Source organism: Miscanthus floridulus, chromosome 16 (genome assembly GCF_019320115.1).
Source record: "Miscanthus floridulus cultivar M001 chromosome 16, ASM1932011v1, whole genome shotgun sequence".
Classification (NCBI taxonomy): domain Eukaryota; kingdom Viridiplantae; phylum Streptophyta; class Magnoliopsida; order Poales; family Poaceae; genus Miscanthus; species Miscanthus floridulus.
In genome coordinates this window covers 35,822,173-35,846,065 of record NC_089595.1, presented here as the reverse complement: position 1 = coordinate 35,846,065, position 23,893 = coordinate 35,822,173, and the positions used below count along the sequence as shown (strand labels likewise).

The 23,893-nt window shown below is 44.2% G+C and overlaps 2 protein-coding genes across 7 annotated transcripts; one reads left to right on the top strand and one right to left on the bottom strand.

Annotated features, from left to right (window-relative positions):
• Window positions 1-127: 127 nt before the first annotated feature.
• On the bottom strand, window positions 128-2,413 carry LOC136513691 (FCS-Like Zinc finger 10-like). 3 transcript variants are annotated; one of them, XM_066507648.1, is made up of 3 exons: window positions 2,266-2,413; window positions 1,028-2,121; window positions 128-666 (listed from the first exon to the last, which is right to left on the bottom strand). In XM_066507648.1, exons 2-3 carry the CDS (start codon window positions 1,939-1,941, stop codon window positions 465-467), a joined length of 1,116 nt encoding a protein of 371 aa, XP_066363745.1. In that variant the 5' UTR covers window positions 1,942-2,121; window positions 2,266-2,413; the 3' UTR covers window positions 128-464. The 3 variants fall into 3 exon arrangements, with proteins under 3 accessions (XP_066363745.1, XP_066363746.1, XP_066363744.1); XM_066507649.1 differs by having other exon boundaries at window positions 1,028-2,056; XM_066507647.1 differs by having other exon boundaries at window positions 1,028-2,413.
• A 5,998-nt stretch (window positions 2,414-8,411) lies between these two features.
• LOC136513962 (uncharacterized) lies at window positions 8,412-23,257 on the top strand. Of its 4 annotated transcripts, none has more exons than XM_066507941.1 (4): window positions 8,412-8,583; window positions 9,527-9,578; window positions 9,700-9,889; window positions 23,211-23,257. In XM_066507941.1, exons 1-3 carry the CDS (start codon window positions 8,469-8,471, stop codon window positions 9,857-9,859), a joined length of 327 nt encoding a protein of 108 aa, XP_066364038.1. In that variant the 5' UTR covers window positions 8,412-8,468; the 3' UTR covers window positions 9,860-9,889; window positions 23,211-23,257. The 4 variants fall into 4 exon arrangements, with proteins under 4 accessions (XP_066364038.1, XP_066364037.1, XP_066364039.1 ...); XM_066507940.1 differs by lacking the exon at window positions 23,211-23,257 and adding an exon at window positions 22,953-23,072; XM_066507942.1 differs by lacking the exon at window positions 23,211-23,257 and adding an exon at window positions 21,832-21,898.
• Window positions 23,258-23,893: the final 636 nt, after the last annotated feature.

The window sequence follows — 23,893 nt, the reverse complement described above, 5'->3', positions numbered from 1 at the left end:
GTAACACCTAGAATCACGCAATAAGCAGGATTTCTTCTTTGGATTAGAAACAAGAAGCAGTCTTTCTTTAACCTGTCATCATGCCTGTCTTTAGTAATCACCACTCCTCGACAGCAGAAACGGCAGATTTCACAAAGCAGCTCAATGCCATTATCAAGAAAATGTTGTTGCAACTTACAGCACGCAAACATCGTCATTGCTGCTCCGGAAGAAACCAAAGAAGAAATAGAATGAAAATTGGGGAACTTGCATTGCCAATAGCCTCAGGGCCAAAATTACAATGCTAACGGCAGGCAAGCTCTCCGATCTAAAGGCCGAGAGATCACATCTCGGCAAATTCTAGATGGAGCCTCAGTTCTAATAAAATAATGACCAATGCCACCGAATGGCCAAATGCTGGAAACTTACAAAACCAGCAAACCGATGATGGCGGTGGTGAAAACCGCGACAATTGACATTATTGATCAGCTACCCTGGCTCGCGGAGCATAGGTAGTGGACGTCAACTGGTGCAGCCAGCACAACCATCTCAGCCATGAATATGTCATCGTTGAAGGAAGATGATGAGCCAGCCGAGCTGAGGGAGGCCACGGCTGTGATGTTCTCTTCCTCTTCAGTAAGGACTTCCTGATCCCTGCAGTTCCTACTGCAGAATGCCTTCTCACCACTGCAAAGGACATTCAGCAAATTGTTCAGTGTTCTTGGTTCTTTCTATGATTATGGAGCATAACAGATGAACATGCTGCTATGCAAATGCTACCCGTTTTATTTACACTGAATTCTTTGTGTTGAGAAACGCAATGCAAAACTGATCGTAAGTCATCAGATTCTTCAATCAGTCTATCCAGTTCAGGATGCTTGTCTACCAATCAATAACACATTCAGATGCAAAATATATGACAAATAGCACATTCGGATGAAAAACATATAAAAATTCCAAAGAGAAAACACATCACAGGTGAATAACAATCATTAGTTTGGATTCACTGTCGTCATAACAAAAGGTTGTCGAGCTCGCATCAACATACCGGTAAATGCAGAAGTCATTGCCATCCAGCTTCTTCTTGCAAGAGCCGCAGGAGCTCAAGAACTCCTCGCCAGGCTCGCCGTCATCGAAGCACTTGACCAGCCAGTAGGATTCTGCTCCTTCCTTGACTTCCATGGCGTCCACGCCGTCACCAAGAGTGCAGGGCTCCAAGATGCAGTCCCCAAAGATGCGAGTGGTCTTCGGGTTCGGACCGTGCGCGATGATGCAGGTGTAGTCCTCCGACTGCTCCACCTCCGTCGCGGACACGGACCCGACGTACCGGCGCGGGCCGCCGATGGACGCCGGCAGGGAGCCCGGCGCGGGGAACTTCCCAAGATCGGCAGGGTGGCTGCTCGCGCCGGTCACGGTGACCTCTGGACCAGACTTCACATCCCCGTAGGACATGCTGCACGGCACCGGCTTGCGGCTGGGGACGGCGGCGGCGGCGGTCCCCACATGCCCGAGCTCCGGGGACGCGTGGGCGCAGTCTCTCGGCAGGGTGGTGAGGGGCTTGGCGAGGCGTTGCGGCAGCTTGAACGGCTGCCGCGCCTGGGCGGGCCCGAGGCCGAGCAGGCGGCTCCTGCTGGCGCCCGCGGCGGGTTCGGCGAGGGCGTCGTCGTCGACGAGGCCGCCGAGGCCGAGGCGGTGCGAGTCCCAGCTCCTGGCCCTGGGCGAGCGCGGCGAGCGGAGCAGCGAGCTGCCGAGCGCGGCGAAGGGCGCCCTGAGGTCGAGCGGCGACGTCGGGCTGCGCGCCGCCGTCGGCGAGTCGCAGTCCGGCGCGGCGCCGCACCTGAGCGCCCCGCCGAGACCGACCAGCAGCCTGGGCACGGCGAAGAGCCGCGGCCTCCCTGCGCCCACGCCCACGCCCACGCCGGCGCAGGAGCCGTCGTCCGCCGCCACCCTCCTGAGCAGCATTCTCGCGCGCGTGCGTCAGCCCCTGGAGAGCACGCGAGCGGAGCAGAGATCCGTCCGGCCCCGTTCCCTCCTCCACAATAATCAGGGGGCACCGAGAGGCGAAGCGAAGCGAAATCTAGACCACCCCCCACGAGACGCCAAAAATCAGTGCCAGCACGAGCCAAGAAGCGCCGGAAACTCCTGGACCAGCACGAGAAGGCGGCGGCGCAAGAGGACAAGGCGAACGGCAACGGGGGAAATAAAGCCCGGTGAGGAGGAATCTCTCATCGCCAGCCAACTTGCGAGCAAGAAAACAGTCAAGAAAAAGAAGAGACGTCGTCCCACCTGATCAGCTGCCCCGTTGCCCTTCCCTTCCCTTCAAGGTGAGAGACGGAGAGGACGGAGGGGCGAAGGAGGATATGGGCATGGGCCTGTGGCTGGTGAGAGCACCGCAGGCACAGGAGCAGTAAAATGCCACTGCGTCACTGCCCCCGCTTGCCTCTCCACCACAGCATCAGCATTGCATCTCTCTCTCGTTTTGGCGTGCAGCGCATCAAAAACTGGAGCAGGGGAGGCAGGGGAGGGCAGTGAGGTGACGGGTGGTGGGCTGCCTGCGGCTACGGCTGCGGATGCGGATGCGCCTGGGATTGCTTCTGAGCCCACGTAGTTCCAACCCAAAATCCCAAAAAGTGCTACAGTAGTCATTATATCGAATGTTTGCTGTTTGTGCATGGAGCATTAAATGTAGATGAAAAAAAACTAATTACACAGTTTGGTGGGAAATTACGAGACGAACGTTTTAAGCCTAATTAGTCTATGTTTGAACACTAATTGCCAAATAAAAACGAAAGTGCTACCGTAACTCAAAATTCCAACTTCCTGAAACTAAACACGGCGTGAGCGCATGTTCAGTTGCTACCCCAAAATCTCAAAAAATGATACAGTACCCATCACATCGAATCTTGCGATACTTGCATGGAGTATTAAATGTAGACGAGAAAAAACTAATTGCACAATTTAATTGGAAATTACGAGACGAACATTTTAAGTCTAATTAGTCTATAATTAAATACTAATTACCAAATAAAAACAAAAGTGCTACGACAATTTCCAAATTCACCCAGCTAAACACCCTGAAAAAGTCCTCCTCCGCGCCCCCCGCTCCGCCCATGGCAGTCAGCCGAGGGTGCAGTAGGCTTGCTAGGCACGCTCCATAGACCGGCGGAGCTACGTACGAGCCTCTGCACCCATTGACCAGAGCACGTACCACCGTTCCCTTCACTCTCTGTGCTGTGACCACGGTCCACGGGCGCGGAGGCATTTTGGACGGCCGCGATGTCAGCCAAACGAACAAATCTGACGCTGGAGGAATGGGACGCGTAGCCTTGTTGGCCCTGCGGCTGCGGGTGCCGCACCTGGACGTTCTCGTCGTGGTGGGGCCCATATGACGGGTGGGAGGAGATCTCTCGCTATCCAGTTTCCAGTCCACGAGCAGGAGTCGTACGACTACGCTTTTATTTAGGGCCTGTTCAGTTAGGGTGGATTGAGTCCGGGAATTATTTCAGTTGATCAAAGTTATATAAATTAGACGTTTAATCTGGTTAAAAATGGTTTCGGGTGGCCATTCCTTATCAAACGAACAGGCCCTTATTGGGCACAGACGCACGGTGATGGCTCCTGGCCTTCTTTGTGCCTTCTCTTTTTATTTTACTGTATTTGAGCACGGGCAAAGGTGGCGTGCGCATGTAAAGCATGACGACTCCAGGGATATAGCAGCACGGTACAAGTACAGTGCCAACAGTAAGCGCATCGTCATTTGTAAATGCGCAGCCGAGATTATTTTTTAACAACATCATACATAGTAATGCTACAAGTGCATTTAGGGCGTGTTTGGCCGGGCTTCTGCCGGCTCTGGCTCCTACACTGTAGCGCAACTGTAGCGCGCAAGAGCTGGAGCCGGAGGAGGAAAAAAACGAGTTTCTCCGGCTCCGGCACTGTCAGTGAGAGAGGAAAAGATGAGAGAGAAAAACGGCTCCGGTGAACAGTGTCGCTATAGGAGATGAACAGGGGAGAAGTTAAAGGAGCTTGAGTCGCTCGGAGCCCGGCCAAACGGGCTCTTAGCCTTCAAAGGAAAATAGTTTGGAAAAGAATATTTGACATCGGTGCGGGTGGTGGCAGAGATCGACGTTTTCGTTTCTTCGGAATGATCCTCTATTATCACCAAGTTCATTTTTGTGGGACACTAGAGCATACGTTACACTTGCCCGCCGAGACGAAGTGCATTCTACATCGTCATCTAAAACACACGTAGTCTAGTTAGTTCCTGTTCCTTCCGTCCAAGTGTGCTTATGTGGCCACCAAAAGTGTTTGGAGCAAGAGGAACGGAAGAAGTGACCAATTCTTCGACAGGCAGTCTACACACTCGTCGTCGGGACTGGCCTTCAGATAGATTATTTTACAAAAACTAAAAATAGTTCGATTTCAATTTTAGAATAAAGTTAGAATTGCGTACATACCTTTTGAGAAGTAGGTACGACTAGTAGGAGAGATATATATATAGGAGGTTTGTGGATGAAATAAATAAAGTTTAAATATAGCTATAGCTAATGGATGACAGCTAGATTGGCCACGTCGTGTATCGTTGCTTAGTGCAATAGCGCATGCACGTACGCTACACATCAAAGTTTCTAGTAGTATTACGGTAGCAAAACTAGTTGTATGTGTGTGACACATGACCATGTGTGGAGGCTTAATGTCGCATCCCCGTGTGTATGTTTGTGTGTGTTATGCTAATCATGAGATATTAGAGTGAGACAACATACTCAACAGAGCATATCTAATAGTTTTTTTTCTTAAAAATCCACTTTGTAACCCTTTATTTGAAGAGCAATTTTAATAAAATCTCTGAGGGTGTACCCTCTAACAAATTCTCAATCGGCTTGTTCGCTTATTGGTTTCAGCCAGCCCAAATCAGCCAGCCAACAGTGTTTTCCTCTCACAACAAACCAGCACCAGTCAGCCCAAATCAGCTCAGATACCAACCAGCGAACAGGCCGAATATCTTGTTCAACACTTGGAATAGCCAGCGCCGAATATCTTGTTCAACACTTGGAATAGCCAGCACCGTTCTCTATCTTTAGGAAAGTAGTGACAAAGAGCATAGAAATATTTGGATATCTTGTTAAAAATATTGTTAAGGATATTTTCACTAAAATCTAAAGTTCTATCAATATATAAAAGGATATAAATAGACCGGTGAAGTTGCTCCATCGAAAACTAAGGGTGCGTTTAGATCCAAAAAATTTTGGATTTTGGCTCACTGTAGCATTTCGTTTGTATTTGGTAATTAGTGTCTAATTATGGACTAATTAGGTTCAAAAGTTTCGTCTCGCGATTTCTCGACCAACTGTATAATTAGTTTTTTTTTTCGTCTACATTTAGTACTCCATGCATATGCCGCAAGATTCGATGTGACAGTTACTATGCAAAATTTTTTTGGCAACTAAACAGGGCCTAAAGTTGAGTTACATGGTGGGACATATGCCTCAGACCTCAGTGCATGCACTGCAGGGGTTCATGGCGTCACTGTTTTCAGAGCAATGAACGCTTGGCCGGCCAGGTTACAGACTCACAGTAGTGGAAGTAATAATTCACTAAAGTACAAAGAAGCTCCCGTAAATTTCGCCCATACCTTGGTATCATCCGTGATCCGTTCCAGCCGTGCTCAGCTCGCTCGCTCTCTCTCTCTCTCACACACACACACACAGGTTCTCGGCACATTTCTTGGTGATCTTTGGGTGGCACACACGCGTAGCATTCTTGTCCAGATCGAGGACGAATACGTACAGCCTCTGAATTGTTTGAAGCATAATGCGCCTCTGTTTATTTTTTCTAAGTACTAGTATATATGGAAGATCGCTTTGATTCATTCATATATGCATCCGTTTTAGCGTACAAGTTTGCCTTGCAACATCCATGACCTCTCTCTCTCTGTCTGTCTCTCGGTGCAGCGATGTTTGTTTGCCACTCATTGCTGGCAATGCTTTCTTTTCTGGAACCAGCTGTTTCAACAGGTGGAGACATGCATGTGTGTTGTGTACATGAAACCCGAAACGTTGTTCCAGGTATTCCAATCGTACTAACAATGAAGAGCGTGTGCGAGTACAGTAGTAGACTCATCAGCCTTGCAAAAAAATTTTTTTTGAAAGGAACAAATCATAGGGTCATAGACCTACCGGTGCAAGCACCTTTGGTACAGAGAGTCTAGGGCAAAGAACGGGATCCTATCTATCGAGGGTGGTACATTGCTGAATCCTGTTAAGACTTATTAGCTTGCTTATCAGTCGTGGTAAAGTATTTTTCTCTCGTAACAAATTACCAAACAGTAATTCTCAGCTTAGCTTTTCAGCGAAACAAAGAGCGGTGAGGAGCGCAATTAAAAGCCCTATTTGATTTTGTCTGGGGCTTCCATAATCAACGGGGATATGAATGAGGATGGGGCAATCTTGTTTGAGCCTTAGGACAGGACAACCGGTGGGGTTAGTGTCACCCTGAAGCCTGGCCCCATACAAGTAGTTTTGGCTCTGTCTATCAGGCCAATCTCGGTGCTAGTTTTCATCAAGGTTTTAAATAGCCGGCTATGCCATTTAGCTTTCTGTGTCCGAAAACAGGTTATAACCGGCTATAGCGGAACTATAGCGGCAGCTAAGGGCTAACTTGTACATAGAAAAACTTAGTTAAATCATTCTCAAACAGCTATAGCCGGAGATAGCGGAGGCTATAGCCGGAGATTTAAAACCTTGGTTTTCATCGAAGTTTCATTTGTATTCAATAAGTTGTCAAATAAGCGTGTTTGATGATATGACAACATTTTTAATAAGAGAGAGAAGAAATGGATTTCATGGGGATAAAAACTCTCTTGGCACGATTACCAACTCCCTATGAGTCATGAAATTAAATGTCTATGAAACTGTAGAATGAAACTCTCCATTGAGAGTGGGTGTTTCATCTACGTTTCATTTCATTTCTATATGATATGGTAGTCTTGAAAAACAACACCGTAAAACTCTCCACTGACACTGGCATAAAGTTAACTACACTTATTTTTGGCTCTCACACTCTCAAATGAAAGCAAATGAATTCAATTTAGCGCTGGTATTATTTGAAAGTGGACAAAAGGGAAAAATCCTTCAAGAAGGTTTCTGTCGTAGAACTTCTCACTTAGTGCAAGAGTTGGTGCCAGAGTTGGCAAGTATTGGCATGGAATGGTAGGGAATATATATGGACTGATTGGATCTATATAATAGCTAACTTAATAGCTCACAACTAAAATTAGGTAGCTATTAGCTACGAGGTGCTTAATCCTACCAGCTAATAAAAGGTCAAATTATTCTTTTACCGTTGCCTAGCTAACAGTTACTAGTTACTAATAATTATTGATTCATCAAGTGGCATTTTGGACACTTGTTTCCCAATTAGCTATGTCAATGTTCCCAACTAATGATATAGTTGTTTGTGCAGCTAACAGTTAGTTAGCCTATATCTAGGATTGTTGGATCACCTAACTAACTATTAGGAGCACCGGCAGAGCTAAGTGTCAGCCAACCTGGGTCACAGGTCCCCTTGCCCTCCGCTCGTCCACTGCTATAGAGTCGAGAATTCCGTCGTTTACTTTGAGCTCTTGTGCTCCACAGTCCCCAGCCCCAAAATCATATATATCCTAGACTGCTAGTCGCTCTTGGCACTTCTGAAGGTACGAAGATTCAAGATTGTTCTAGTTATTTTTATAGTTTTGTTTCTTGCTACTACAGCGTCGGTCTGGCCCCGTTCGCGTGTCCTTAAACCTGGCTTGATCCGTTTTTTTTTTCATCCGGAACAATATTTTTCTCTCACAAATTCCTCAAGCATTCCTCTAAACTATCCAAATTCCTCCAGAATTCCTTCAAGCGAACAGGCCCTGCTATATTCAGCATTTGAAGGCTACTTACTCTATATTGGGTATATGTTCATTTATATTATTAATTAGACAAAATGCCCCCCTCTCTATTGTTGTGAGCTCCGCAACTGATTGAGAGGTTGGATCAAATTAAGTCCATAACTCGATCCCGTCGTTCCATGGTTACTTACGTCAAACAGAACAAGGCTTTACTGAATTTAGTCGAAATAATTAATACCAGCGTCCGGTGGGCTAGTGAAATCAAGACATTACTGGAGCATTGATCTCGATAATAAGATTACACGAGGGAAAGAGTGTGACTGCTAGCTAAGCACTCTTTTAAAACCAGAATGCTGTTATTTGCGTATTACTACAACAATATATAATGGGCCCAATTCAAGAAGTCTCTCACAGTCTCACCCTCCCAGTTCTATCGGAACAAAGAAAACACCCAATACTGGACGTGGTTGTATATAAGAGGCCCATCAGTAGTTTGGGCCTCCAGTCCATATATATGCTGACGGTTCCGATCGCTTCCAGCTCACACCTCTCTGCCTCTCACGCCCACACCACGCCACCGCACGCAGAGAGCGAGCGCGCGAACGGGGGAGACATGGCCCACTCACCGTCGGGATCGCACGCGGCGGCGCCCTCGATCGGGGACGATGCCTTCACCGACGCGGTGGCGGAGGACAGCGGCGACTCCAAGCTCTCCGCGCTCCTCTTCGGTACGACCACATCCCCCCGCAGTTCGCTTCCGCAGTCGCCCTTCCCCCTTCTGCTAAGTACCCGAGATGCTGAGTCTGTTTGCTACTGGGTTCGAAGCGATTATTCGCCCCATAGATTGGTGGTTGCTGATGCGGAATTTCCTAATTCGTGCTTCCTTCGAGGAATGTTTGGTGCTGGGGTGCGGGGATCGAATCGCCCGTGGTGTCTCGTTGCCTGGTTTCGCACGACGGCACGAGTCTGTGGTCTGCTTAGAATCGCGAGCAATTTGGTCCACATCCATCCGATTCTTCTCGGTTCGGTTGTTTCCCCATCCCGTCCCGATTCGATTCATTGTTTGGGGTTATGCTCTCTCGGTAATTTTTGAATCGGTGTCTCGAATTTCCTATCAGAAACATCTCCGTTCGGCGGCGATAGATCACTGGTTACATGTTACATCCCGATTTCCGAACACTCATTCACATGTGCACACACGGGATCGCCTCAATTGACTATCTATTCGCAAGCCAGTTGTACTAATATGCTTCTAGATTGCTAGTGCGATTTGTTGCTGCTCGAATGGGGAGTGACTGTGAAAATGGGGGGCTCTATTACTCTGCAGTCGTAGTCGGGGATGGTTCTTCTGATCCATACCATACCATGTTCATTTGTTTGTGCATCCCGTTCCAACTGGATGCGACATTTAAGGCAGCTTCCTCCCCATAAGTTTACTCGTAGTATTTGAACTATTGTCTTAGATTTTTACATAAAGTCAAACGAATTTCATCTACAAATCACCTCTGTTGCATAGAGTGGACAGCTTACTGAATTCCATATACCCTAACTACTCATTCAAACTGGAATTGCTTTTCATACCAACAGAACAACTGTTGGCACCTGTGTATTCCCTGGTACAGTACTATTCGTGCTAACATGGGCGTGAACTGTTTTTGCGTTTGGGCGCAGACGTGTCGCAGCAGGTGCAGGGCGGTCTCCAGAGCATGCTCAAGATGAGCAGGTGAGCACCGGTCGCGCTGTGCATCCTTATTTCAGATTCTCGATTAATCCAGTAAACCACCGGCTTGGCCCTGACACCGTTGTGCCATGCCGTGCCGTGCCTCTTGTGACAACGGTGGCAGCGAGATCGCGCGGTGTGACGGCGAGATCGACGCGGAGGTGGAGCGCGCGAGGGATGCCGTGGCGGAGAAAGGCCGGGCGCTGCACGACGAGCGGGAGAGGGTCCAGAAGGCCGCCCTCGTCGCGCTCGACATCCTCAGCGGCGGCCGTGGCGCCATCTGAAGGGACGCACGCCGCACACCGCCACCGACAGTATGCCCCCACCTCAGATCACACACGGTTCTCGCAATATTCCTGCTCCATTTGTGAATGTCATGCTGCAATACGTTTTTGGTCGATGTTAGCCTTTGGCAGTAGTAGTAATATTTAGACTGATGGCAGTAATATCAGCTTGTTGCCTGTTGAACCGCCGGAACGTAGTTCAGAACTAGGGCCTCGTTTAGATCACCTCTAAATTTTCAAGTTTTTTTACTCTTTTTTCATCACATCAATTTTTGGACGCATGCATGGAACATTAAATGTAGGTAAAAAAATAACTAATTGCACAGTTTGGTTGTAAATCACGAGACGAATCTTTTGAGCCTAGTTAGTCCATGATCGGACAAAGTTTGTCAAATACAAACAAAACGTAGATTGAAAAATTTGCAATCTAAACAAGGCTAGATGTGCACGATATGATCGATGGAGATTGCCGTGGTAGGTACTAGTGCAGAGATTATCAGTGCTGTTAGCGTTGCACGCTATCGCAAAAATGGTGACTTTTTTTTGGGATCTGGGACGTTGAGTGTCTTTTGGAACTGAGACTGTTGATCAAGTGCAGTTGGGGAGGGGGTCTACGGGAACACGATTTGCGCTGCAGAATCGGGAGCTTTACAGCGTGTTTAGTTGTCCAAACTTTCGAATTTGGATTACTGTAGCACTTTCGTTTTTATTTGGCAAATAGTGTTCAATCGTGGACTAATTAGGCTCAAAACGTTCGTCTCGCAATTTCCAACTAAACTGTGTAATTAGTTTTTTTCGTCTACATTTAATGCTCCATACACGTACCGCAAGATTCGATGTGATGGGTACTATAGCACTTTTTTTTAGAAATTAGGGTGAGAACTAAACACGCGCTTAGTTCTTGTGCTCAATTGTAGCTTCTGGGAGTCTGAGATCCCAGATCGTAGATTCTGCCTCTGCCGTTGTTCTGCAACCCAAACTTGTGAAACGAGCTGTGACGAGCAACGAGGTGCCTCACGAACTTTCAGTTGACAATCCGTCGTCTTGTACAAGTTGTAACAGACGCGGTGTAGGTAACATGGGCCGGGTGTTCCCCACCAGCACATCGTACTGGCCCATCAGGCCATGGCCGGTCCAACTCCAAATAGCGCTACACATTTTCTGAAAACGAATGGGCTACCTCACACTACGTACTTCGTTTTTCAATCTTACTCCTATTTAGTGTTTTTAATAAGGAGGACAAATGTCGATGACAGCATACGTCCTGTTCGTTTGGCTTATAAGCCATACTTTTTTAGCCAACGAATAGTATTTTTCTCTCATAATAAATCAGCCAACAGTACTTTCAGTCATGACTTATCAGCCAAGCGAACAAGGCATAGTCGACAAAGAATAGGGTTTGTTTGAGATCAAATGGAGAGGTAATACCCTACGTCTTTGCTTGTGATTTTTGTGTGCAACGGTTCGAGTATAATAGTAATTAAGCATCTGACCCTAGTTGCATAAAAGATAGGATATGGTCGATTATAAATTACATTACAAAAAACAAAGTTTTCTAGGCTTTGATTGTTGCTTATAAGTTCTTTATTAGGGGGACAGCTCATCTTCTAATATAGAGCACATTTGGTTTTCTAGGCAAGCCTCACTTTGCCTTACCCAACCAGAAAATGAAGAAAGCAATGAATTTGGTTCCCTTGTCTTGCTGCCTAGATTTCAGTGCAAGCTAGAACTAAGCTAGCCAAATTAGCTCTCCTTAATGGACAAGGTTTAGGCTTGCCTGGCCGAGCAAGGTTAGCTCCCCACAGTGAACTCCCGACCCTCAAGGCATTTGAAAGCTAGCCAAATTAGCTCTCCTTAATGGACAAGGTATGCATGCCGGAACTCCCGACCCTCAAGGCATTTGAAAACTAGCTGTTGGCCTCTGGCCGTCCATACCGGACATGAATACCGGACACGTCCGGTATGACCACCACAGTGAACTCTCCAAGTCAGTTAAGCGCGAGACGTCGGAACTTCCGACCATTGCCGGAACTCCCGACCGTCGGAACTTTTGACTCACGTCGGAACTCCCGACGAACCAACCCGAGAAAAATAAGAATTTTATTGTGGCCGGGCACATACCAGACACGGCCGGCCAGATCAGCAAAACACAAGTTAGCTCCTTTGTCTCTCAAACACTCAAAACTCACATGGGTTGGCTTGAGCACATATGAAACATTATCTACCAACATGATGCATCTCTCTTAATAGTACGATATTCCTATTAACTCAAATTTAAAAGTATAACGAATTTCTTAATAGTACGACATTCCTATTAACTCAAATTTAAAAGTATAACAAATTTAAACCTTTTGAGTTGATCTCTTTCAACCGAAGCCGTGTATTCCAATCTTCATCAAGTGAGGGTGCTAACATGTTGATATTGATCTTTTCACTTGAGCATAGCCATCTTGAGCACGTGACTTGATTCCATTCATCAAATTTGAATAATCCCAAATGTATCAAGTCACTTCCATCAAACACTCCAATAGTAATTTGATCATCCACATTAACATGACCATCATAGCTTGATTAGTACCTCAACTAAATGCAAGTACTTCCTTCTTCACCCTAGCTAGGTTCTTCGGCCGCCAAGCCGTCACTTGCCCTTCACCCTTGCTTAGTACCTCGAAGCCTTTCCTTGCTATCTTCACCATCTCAAGCCATCAAGTCACATCTTGTGTTGAATCATCAATTCATTTGTATTGTTATCTTTTTTATTTCAATTTAGCAAGCTTCAGATATGAGACCATTCCATATGCAATCCATCATGTCTCATTAATTAATTCTTACGAGTTTGCTTTCACATAGTATATGGTAATCCCACAACAAATAAGTCTTTGTATGAATTACATTTGTATTGTTGTCTTGTGCTTGAACTAGATTATTTATACAACAATACATCATTTTGGCTTTCATAAAGTACCTGTGAGATAACCTATTACCTGTCCACACTTAGTAAACGGTTTAGACCTTTAATCATATTGTCATTGTATCATCCAAAACCCACTAAAGGGCTAGATGCACTTTCAATCTCCCCATTTTTGATGATTAATGACAACTTGATTAAAGCTTACAAAAGAATATAAACATTTAAGCTTTTGGGTTCAATGATTTATGAGAGGCTCCCCCTTAATATGTGCTTATAATTAGAATTCACAAAATGACCTCAAATGTCAATTGCACATACTAAAATATATAGGAGACTCCCCCTAAATCATTACATCCGTGGAGTGCATGTGTGTGTGACAAAGTAAAACCGTGATGCATATGACAAGATATATGACACAAGAATAAATATAAAGACGTCACATCAAATATTTTCATTCTAGTATGCATAGTCCATATAAAAATAAATAAAACACATGTATGTCACACATAGCACTCATTGCACATTTTCTTAAATCCACAAGCCATTAATATATAAATAAAGATCATGTCTCGAGAGATACATAGATAAAGCATAAGTAAGTCTCATCTCAAACTCAAGATACATTAATGAAGCTCAAAAACTATGGCCTGCAGTACATATCTTCAGGTACAAAGATAAGCAAATGAAACAAAAATCCTAAAACTTTAATCAGTCTCTTTCCCCCTTTGTCATCTATCACCACAAAGGTCCAACAATGACATACTAAGGACAAAGGGGCTACAAGCTGTCTCTAAAAGCTGTGATCACTCATCATCATCTTCATCTCTACCAACATCCTCATCATCTGAGCGTGTAGCATCGGCTGGACGAGAACCACCCACACCAGATGGGTCATAGAAACTACCCGTGAGGTCACTCCACCAGTCTGAAGCATACTCGTCTGCAGCACTAGGACGTGGCTGAGAGTGAGTAGGCACACGAGCTTGTAGTGGTAAAGTGTCAGGGTGCTGCTACCGTTGCTAAAGGAACTCAGCAAACTCTATGTCGTACCTGCCCTGTTGCTGCTCCTCAGTCTCAGGCTCACTACCTACCTCATCTAAAAGTGGAGATCTAGGAGGATCAAGCTCAAGTCTAGTAGCAATCTGCTTCAGAGTCCGAGTGTCCTTCCTCCTAGCCTCCCTCTCCTTCTGCTGATAGGTCCATATGTCCTTGCACATCCCAAAGATAGCACTGAACATCTTACGAATAGGAGAAGGAGGACTGCGATGACATGTAGGAGCATGTGGCAGAGGGGAAGCTTGTCCTGCTGCTGCACCCCCTACAGGTGCATCTGCCTCTAGTACTGCTGCTCCTCCTCCTGGTCCTGCTGGAGGTACACGAATCTCAGGTAGATCTGCAATAATCTTCAAGGACTTATGTACTTTGTCATACTCAAAGGTATGCCCTGTGACCTGCTCAATCATGTGCATGATGTAGGGAGCAAAGCCACAGCCCTTGAGGGGCCTCTCTCCGATACTCCTGATATCACACCAAATAAAGTCAAAGAAACTGAAGGGCCGTGCACCTAGAGCCATCCTATGGAGCAAGTTCCTAGAGTAATCTGCAATGTTGCCCTTGTCTCCACCCTTGCAGTCAATAGTCTTCCTGAACATCCTGTCTAGGTATCTATAGGTAGGGTGAAGACCTAGAACCTTCCCCACTGCTCCTCTCTCACCTCCTAGTGGATACATGTAGACGAGCTGCTCTAGAGGCAACACCTGCTCTGTGTGGATCCTATCTTTCTGAAGATCATCATCTGAGAAGCCAAGTAGAGCTGCAAAACAATCATAATCAACGTTGTACCACTGGCCCTCAAGCATCTAGTGCATACGCCTCTCATCCTCCTCAACATATAGGGTGGCATAGAACTGAGCTACCACCTTTGTGTTTTAGTCATGCTGGAACTCCATAATCTCATAAACCCCTGTATGCTCACAAATGGCAATAGCGTGATCAATGGAGACCTTATGCAAATCTTTGACATACTGCCAGTCAATCCACTGAGACCTGGCAATCACTGAGTTTCTGGTGAGGATCACACTAGTGTGGAAGTCCATATGAAAGACTGTCTGAAATTGATGATCAAACTGAATCCTAGACAAGCCCCTTGGATCAATTCTCCTCTCATCTCTGGCTCTTCTGGTCATGCCTTTCCCTCAATAGTCAACTCTAGAAACATAAGAGGGTACACTAGGTGGATGTGGCTCAAGTAAACCATAGTGCATACCCTGACCTAGCTGGTGCTGAGTTGGAGGTACTACCTGCTCTTCCTCAATCTCTTGCTCATCATTTGAGCTACCACCATCTGAACCTCTATCAGTGCTCTTCCTCTTTCTGGTACTGGGCTCCACTCTATACTCCTCTATATCTATGTCAGAGGAAGAATTGTTGTCTCTCTCTTTGTACTGTGGAGCACCCCTAGTAGCCCTAGAGAGTCCCCTGCTGCTGCCCTGCTCCTACTAACTGTATCTAGGATGCATTTCCTGTCTTGCCTTCTTGTATTTCTCCAAAGGTGGATCATGCCTATGCTTGGACCTAGGCTCCTGTCTTCCACTCATAGTTGTTGTCCTGTATCCAAAGATTTGCAAGGAATTTTTTATACATGCCCAAACGATAGCTTATTTTAGTTGAAATATAGAAATAAGAATAATTATCCTATGCTTTGTAATCACCTCAACCAAACTAGGTCAAAAGGTTCACAAAACACAATAGACAATTAAACTTAGTCCTAAGAATCAACCACTGAGAAGATTGAAACAAGGGAGCAAAATCTGCTCTGCTGTCCCATACCGGACACGTCCGGTATGAGCGGATAGCAACCCTAACCGGGGTCCTTGGCTCAATCTTCAACCAAACCAATCCAAACTCTGGGCATTGCTTCTAGACAGGTAATGTAGCATCTCTACCGAAGGGATTTCAAAATCATGCCCTAACCACTTAAATCGGATGAGGTCCGGGATTAGGGTACCTTGAGAGTGAATGAAGATGCGATTGGAAATCCAAGTCCCAGAGCCTTCGATCTTGATGGAAATCTCCTCCTGTCCAATCTCCCTCACTTCCTTTTCATGGTGGAAACTCGAAATCGCCAATGAAGGTTGAGGAGAGGCGGCTGGGTTGGCTGGGAGGAGGAAAAACTAACTTGGCCGAAGGGGTACCGACCGTTTTATAACCCCGCTCATACCGGACACGTCCGGTATCTGCGGGCTGGCTGTTCTTGTTCTAAATTTCATTCACTTAATTCCAATCCACTTCTCTATCATTTCTTGATCCAAAAACATGTATGTCCTTGATCCAAATAAGGTGTAATTACTTTTCTTATCCAAATGCCATGAGTATCACCTCTCTTTTCCAAATATTTGGCATATATAGATTTTGATTACTTGAGAGAGATTGTGAGACAGTAGATTGTGGACTTAAGAAAGCCATGTCATGTGTAATTAGCCAATCAAACAATCAAGGAGAGCTATAATTATCATATGACAAGGCTAGGTCACAAAGACCAAGATTCAAATAGTTTTTCAAATTCACACCACCTACACATGCTAGTAATGAGTTTTGAAAAAACATCTCTCCTATGTCACACAAATGCACATTCTAACATATAAAGGGCCTTAGATGCACTTACAATGCATGTATATAAAAACATACCTTTGCCTTGAGCCCACAAGAATACCACTAAGAAGATACATAACATGATAATCTTTATGTTGACCTTGATTGCCAAATAATCATGCTAGATACAAAATTAATTTTTCATCCAAAGGACTACAAAGAATGCTAGATAAATTTATTAGTCCACAAGGTGCAAAATAGAAACTGAGCTCCCCCTAAATAAGTGCTTTAAGTAATTTGAATAACTTTCAACTAGCACTTTATTCTTTTAAGAATTTGGGAGTCAATTTTCTATTTTGAACCATAACCAAATAATTTGCCATATTTAAATTTAAGTTCAAGAGATGCTCACAATCCACTTAGTTTTGGTAAACCACAAGCTTCTGAGTAAATTGAGGATATATGAAAATATATGGATCAAAGACCCAGTTGCAATCCTATTAGTGTTCTGGTTCTTGCAATACCGTTCACGTCCAGTAGGTATACCAGACATGTCCGAAATACGCAGAACAGAAACACTTTCTTTCTGTCCCAGGCCATACCGGACACGTCTGATAGTAATATCGGACACGTCCGATAGGTGTAGGACAGAAATAATTAATTCGCTGCTTGTGATTCTTCGTTTAGCTCTATTATTTATTGTATACCTGCAACTCAACAAATGAATTGCTCTACTAGAGAGCTATTAAAAGCATCATATGGCAAACATGATAATTATCAAGTAAAACTAATTAGTCACTTTCAATTTTTCACAAAAATGCCTATTTGTGAGTCATTGAGCACAAAACAAACAAAGTGACTATCCTATAACGGTTCAAGTACTTTGTTACCAATGGTGAAGATGAAGTAAATGATATATTCATTAAATTATCTTCGGATCAACCATATAGGAGATTATGATAAGAATTGATTGATAGATTGAGTGAATATTTTCAATTTACTTGCTCAACCACCCGAAGCCTTCATCTCATCACCAAGTACCTACATCATTAACCTAAGCACACTTTGGTACTCAACTCTTGTTGGGTCCTTTTGAGTTAGTCAACAAGTGCTTAGACACCCAAATGGCTTTAGCACTAGTTTGTGGTGAACACATCACCTTGCTAGTGCTAACTCCATTTGTGGTCTTCCTAAGCATATCATTATAAACAAATGTGTTCGGCTTAGGAGTGTTACCATTTGGGCATTCATAGCTTACATGCCCCTTTCTTCTACAAGCATAGCATATGCGGCCTTTGTTTGCTCTATGCTTGCTTTACTTGTATGGACATCTATCAACCTTGTGGCCCATCTCATTGCATCCATAGCATCTTCTTGTTGCAACTTGGGCTTTCTTTCTTGCCTCTTTGTACATTGGCCATTTCTGGTAGGATGTCCTAATTTCTTGCTAATGAGACAAGCGCTTTGTTCATCACTTTTCTTTTGGTTGGCCAACTTATTTGAGGCCTTTTGTTCGGCCACTTCACACTTGTTGACCCAACTCTTATGTGGACACATGGCCCACTCATGTCCATATAATTCATAACCATAGCATAACCTTTTTCCATGTTTCTTGCTCTTGGTTGTGTTGGCCATACTTGAAATGTGATTCTTTTGTTGGGTTTTGGAGGAAGCAAGGTTTGAACCCTTCTCGAGCTTCTTCACCATGTTATCACGGTTATCTTGAGAAGGTTGTGCTTTCTCCTTACCCTTCAACCGAATCACATCTTTCTTTAATCTTTTCACCTTTTCTTTGAGCTCTATGTTTTCTATGAGATTTAGCTCAATCGAAGATTAGCTTGCTTGAGGAGCACACTCATTAGTACAAGAAATACTTAATTGAGATGGTGTACTAGTGAGTGAATGTGTAAGAGGTTGAGAAAATTTTACCGATGTGATCACAACCTCATGAACTACCTCAAGCATGATGCTTGATTCTACTACTTCCTCATGAGAGCACTTTAGATGAACATAGTTTGCTTATAGCACATTATACTTGCTTGATAGTTCATCTAGCCTTGCCTTGAGCTCAAAGTTTTCCTTCTCTAGTTGTGAAACACTACAAGAGAAGTTAGTAACTAAAACATGCTCAATTGATAATTTTTCATACCTTTCACTTACATCCTTTAGTTCTTCCATCTTAGAGATGAGAAACAATTCTTGCTTTTAAAGTGATTGCTCTTGCTTCTCAATCTCTTCTTCAAGCTCATCATTCTTTTCAACTATATTCATGATAATGAACTTGTCCTTGTGGTTGAGATGATCAAAATTGTAGTTGTCTTCAACTTCAACATCACTCTTATCTTGATCATCCACTTGTCCTTTCTCCTTTTCTTGATCTTTCTTGTTACTCTTCTTCTTGCTTTTCTTGGCCATGAGACACAAGTGATGAGTATCATGAGATACTGAGGTTGACTCATCACTTCGCCACCGGGCTTGAGCCTCATCATCACAGACAACCTATTGTCCTGTTGCCACGGCCATATCGGACACGTCCAGTAGGCATACTGGACACGTCCGGTATGTGCAGGCAGCCAACATGTCATGCATTGCTTGCACTTCTTGCTCCGGCTCGGCGCTCTTGTGGTCTTGTGAGGCTTCTTCGCTGCATGAAGACACAATGCACATACTTTTTATTGACTCGATCTCAAGTGCATCATCACATTTAGATTTTCCATATAAATCAAAAAGTCCAGTCCAAATGAGATGAGCACTCTCCGGAGGTGGTTGTCCATTGAAGATTGACTCATCTTGAACCTCTGCACTCAATGTACTCAAAATAATATTAATAGCTTGAGCATTGAGTTGCACACATATCTCTTCCTCTTTTGACAAATTTTTGTAGTTGCTCCAATCAACTATAGAAAGAGGTATGCTTGCATCCATAATATGCTCAACAAGAGGACTAATATCTCTAAAGGCATTGAGTACATGAATTGACCAAGGTAGAAAATTTGAACCATCATTTTGGAGAAGCACCGACTCCAACTCGATGGGCGTCGACATCCTTTTCTCACGGCGGTGAAGCTTTAGGTGAGAACCTTGCTTTGATACCAATTGAAAGGACCTAGGATGCCGTCTAGAGGGGGGTGAATAGGCGTTTCTAAAAATTAACACCTTTAAATACGGAAACAGTTAGAAAAGGGAGTTTTCAAAATGGAAACTCCAAATTAAGAGTAATACCACCCCTCACAAGTTAGTCACAGAGTAAACAAGATATAAAGAATATATCTAGAAGCTACAACCCTGCAACACAAAGTTAGAACAGAGAATAAATATTTTCAGCACAGGTAGGAAATATCGAATGTGTCCGGTATACATGATTTCTGCAGAGCAGCTCCAAACTTGCTCCTTTCGATTTCTATCTTCAAGCCAAACTACAGTTACCTACTAGAGATGACAATATACACAGAGAACATGCACAAGAGCTGGAGCAACACAAATATCAAATGAAATATGAATTGAGACATGATATTTGTTTTACCGAAGTTCAGACTCGTTCGAGTCCTACTCTCCGTTGACGGGGCTGCGGGCGACCTAGCGAAGGTTAGCCCTAGAGGGTACCATGAAGGTTACTCTAGCCGGAGTCTTTTTCAACTCCTTTTCCTCCTTCCACTAGTTGATTCCGAGGCGGCGGAATCGACCGTTACAAACTTTTTGAGGCACACCACAATCTCTCAGGTGCTCTCCGGTGATGCCTAGCCGTCTAGGACCGAAGAGTCTAAGAGTAACAAATGCAAATCACGAGATTTGACAATATGCACAAGTGCTCAAGTGGTTGGATTGCTCTCTTTTTGAATTTCTCTCAACCCACTAATTGATTTGGCAATTTGGATCACACACTCACAAAGAGAGGGTTTGGGAGAGTTGGCAAGGCTTAAAACGTGTATGTGTATCAGCAGAATCAGCAGCCTCCAAAGGTGGAGACTTGGGGGTATTTATAGCCCCCTTGGAAAAACTAGCCGTTTTATAGCCGTTGCCATACCGGACTGCGCCAACGGTAACTGAGTTACAGTAACGTTTGTGAGGCGTCGGAACTCCCGATGAATGCCGGAACTTCCGACTGTCGGAACTCCCGACCCTCAGCACATTTAAAAACCATGGTAACTGAGTTAAAGCATGTTAGGTGTTGGAACTCCCAATGCATGTCGGAACTCACGATCGTCGAAACTCCTGACTCACGTCGGAACTCTCGACCCTCAAGGCATTTGAAAACTAGCCGTTGGCCTCTGGCCGTCCATACCGGACACGTCCGATATGACTACCACAGTGAACTCTCCAAGTCAGTTAAGCGCGAGACATCGAAGCTTCTGACCATTGCTGGAACTCTCGACCGTTGGAACTTCCATCTCACGTTCGGAACTCTCGACGAACCAACTCGAGAACAATAAGAATTTTATCGTGGTTGGGCACATATCGGACACGTCCGGTATCAATCCGGATCAGCAAAACACATGTTAGCTCTTTTGTCTCTCAAACACTCAAAACTCACATGGGTTGGCTTGAGCACTTATGAAACATTATCTACCAACATGATGCTTCCCTCTGAATAGTACGACATTCCTATTAACTCAAAGTTAAAAGTATAACGAATTTAAACCTTTTGAGTTGATCTCTTTCAACCGAAGCCGTGTATTCCAATCTTCATCAAGTGAGGGTGCCAACATGTTGATATTGATCTTTTCACTTGAGCATAGCCATCTTGAGCACGTGACTTGATTCCATTCATCAAATTTGAATAATCCCAAATGTATCAAGTCACTTCCATCAAACACTCCAATAGTGATTTGATCCTCCACATTAATATGACCATCATAGCTTGATTAGTATCTCAACTAAATGCAAGTAATTCCTTCTTCACCCTAGCTAGGTTCTTCGACCGCCAATCCGTCGCTTGCCCTTCACCCTTGCTTAGTACCTCGAAGCCTTTTCTTGCTATCTTCACCATCTCAAGCCATCAAGTCACATCTTGTGTTGAATCATCAATTTATTTGTATTGATATCTTTTTCTTTTCAATTTAGCAAGCTTCAGATATGAGACCATTCCATATGTAATTCCTCATGTCTCATTAATTAATTCTTATGAGCTTGCTTTCACATAGTATATGGTAATCCCACAACAAATAGGCCTTTGTATGAATTACATTTGCATTGTTGTCTTGTGCTTGAACTAGATTGTTTATACAACAATACATCATTTTGACTTTCATAAAGTACCTGTGAGATAACCTATTACCTGTCCACACTTAGCAAACGTGTTAGACCTTTAATCATGTTGTCATTGAATCATTCAAAACCCACTAAAGGGCTAGATGCACTTTCACGGAGGCTCCTCAAGTTTGTCGCCGGGCACCCTGAGTGGCACCACGTTGTGCTCGCGCACCACCGTAGCTCCTAGTAGGATGCTTGACACTAGCTTCTTCACTGGCAGTGGTGGAAGGGGCAGACAACACAGTCGAGGCGATGATTCTAGCGGTAGAGGAGGGAGATAGGGGAGGGATGATGTATCTGGTTTTGATGGGAGAAGGTAAGGGATGATGGGGATATGGAGAGAGAAACAAGGACATTAGAAGAAAAAGTAATATAAGACAAGTGACAAAAGGGTTCCACATGTCATGAGAGAATTGAGGGCTAAAATGTAAGTGTTGTTGCTAGAGTTGGATCAACTATTTGAGAGTTGTACAAGTAAGGAAAGCCCCAAATTCTCTAAATATAGATCCTAATTTGAGGGATATTATTGAGGTTGGTGTAAGCTTGTTCTTCAAGTTGGCATTATCGAACAAATATTATCCCCAATACACTAATATCCACCGACAAATCTACTACGAACCTGTACTATCTTTTCACAATTTTGGTACTACATTTGAATTAGAAAATATTTGCTTGGGAAATCTCCACTAAGGCGGTGTTCGGCTGGCTGGTGGCTGGCTGGCCAGCCCACTCATGAAAGAACAGTGTTTCCAGACAGAACAGTATTTTTCTCTCACAACAATAAGCCGGAACAGTATTTTGACTTATTTTTCAGTCCTGCCGAACATGCTATAAGTCGTTAAAAATGATTGTTCAAAATCTGATTTTGCCAACCGGATAAAAGAGTTGCGAGCAAAAGATTTGTCATCCATGAACAGTTTCTAGTTTTTCCCCCTCTACATAAGACCACTCTCAGCAGGAGTTTTATAAGAGTTTCATGTACATTAAATAAGCTAACATAACATAAGCATAGATGAAAAAGATGAAACTTGTCTATGTTGTTTTCAAAATATGTATGAGATTATTGGAAAACTCCCGCTCGTGGGCCTAGCGATTGATGGATTCAGCTTGGTCCGTGGTTTACGCGATCACGCCATCATTGATAGCCGAGATCGGCGTCTACAACTGCCATGCCACCACATCGGCAGTCAGCAGGCACAGCCAAGGCAGGCCAATCGTGAGCAGGGCAGGTAGAGCCGTAGAGGTCTTCCGAGGATACGGCGAGTCATAACAATTCTGTTTACAAAGGCAATTGAATGAATCATCGTCGGACTATTTCACACTTTTCTCTTGTCATCACAGGTCGTACAAAGTCATCGTAATGTGTATGGAAATATACGGTGGTTCTATCTCGAGACAATGAGACATACAATTATTTATTTATTTATTTATTTATTGAGATAGAGAGAAGGGACACTGAAGAATGTGTAACGATTATTTGGCGGGTGATTCTAAGGACTACACAAGTCTATTCCGACGGAGAGATTTGTGTGTATTCGATTTGATTAGGCTGATGTAAATTGCGGTATGGATGTCTTCTTATTAGTTTGGTTTCTGCAGGTTTAGGATGCATGCATGAACCAGGATCTTTGTATTGAATGAATTCGTTACTGTTTCTATTTTCCACGAAAACACTGATATACCTTTTTTTCAATGTATATAAGCAATATCATTCTAGATAGATGGCTGATAAATAAATATATGTTGATCAGACATATAGAAATAACAATAGTTATCGGTCAAAGATTTATCCTAGCTTGTATACAAAAATAATGTTATCGAAAATAGAATAGAGGGTACTTTAAATCTCTAGAAGAAAAGTTGGCAGAATCTCTTCTTCTATTTTGTTTGTGATGAAGGAAGAATCTCTAATTTACGTTCTGTTCATTTTGGCTTATTTGGCTGATAAGCCATGGCTGAAAGTACTGTTGGTTGATTTGGTGTGAGAGAAAAACACTGTTCTTTGGTTGAAAAAATACGATTTATAAGCCGAAGTGAGTTGTCCACGTTGGACCCGGGCGTCCGAATTTTTTACTTTTTGGCCCTTTTTTCGAAAGTTTCTCTCAAATAGACCCCTGGTGGAAAGAATTCCAAAAATGTACCCTTGGCTCGGCGCCAGAGTGAGTGGCGCCGAGCTCGGCGCCACGGTGACTGGCGCCGAGCTCCTGGCCACGGACAAACGGCCTGCAAGGGGCTCGGCGCCAGAGTGGATGGCGCCGAGCTCGGCACCGTAGATCTTGGCA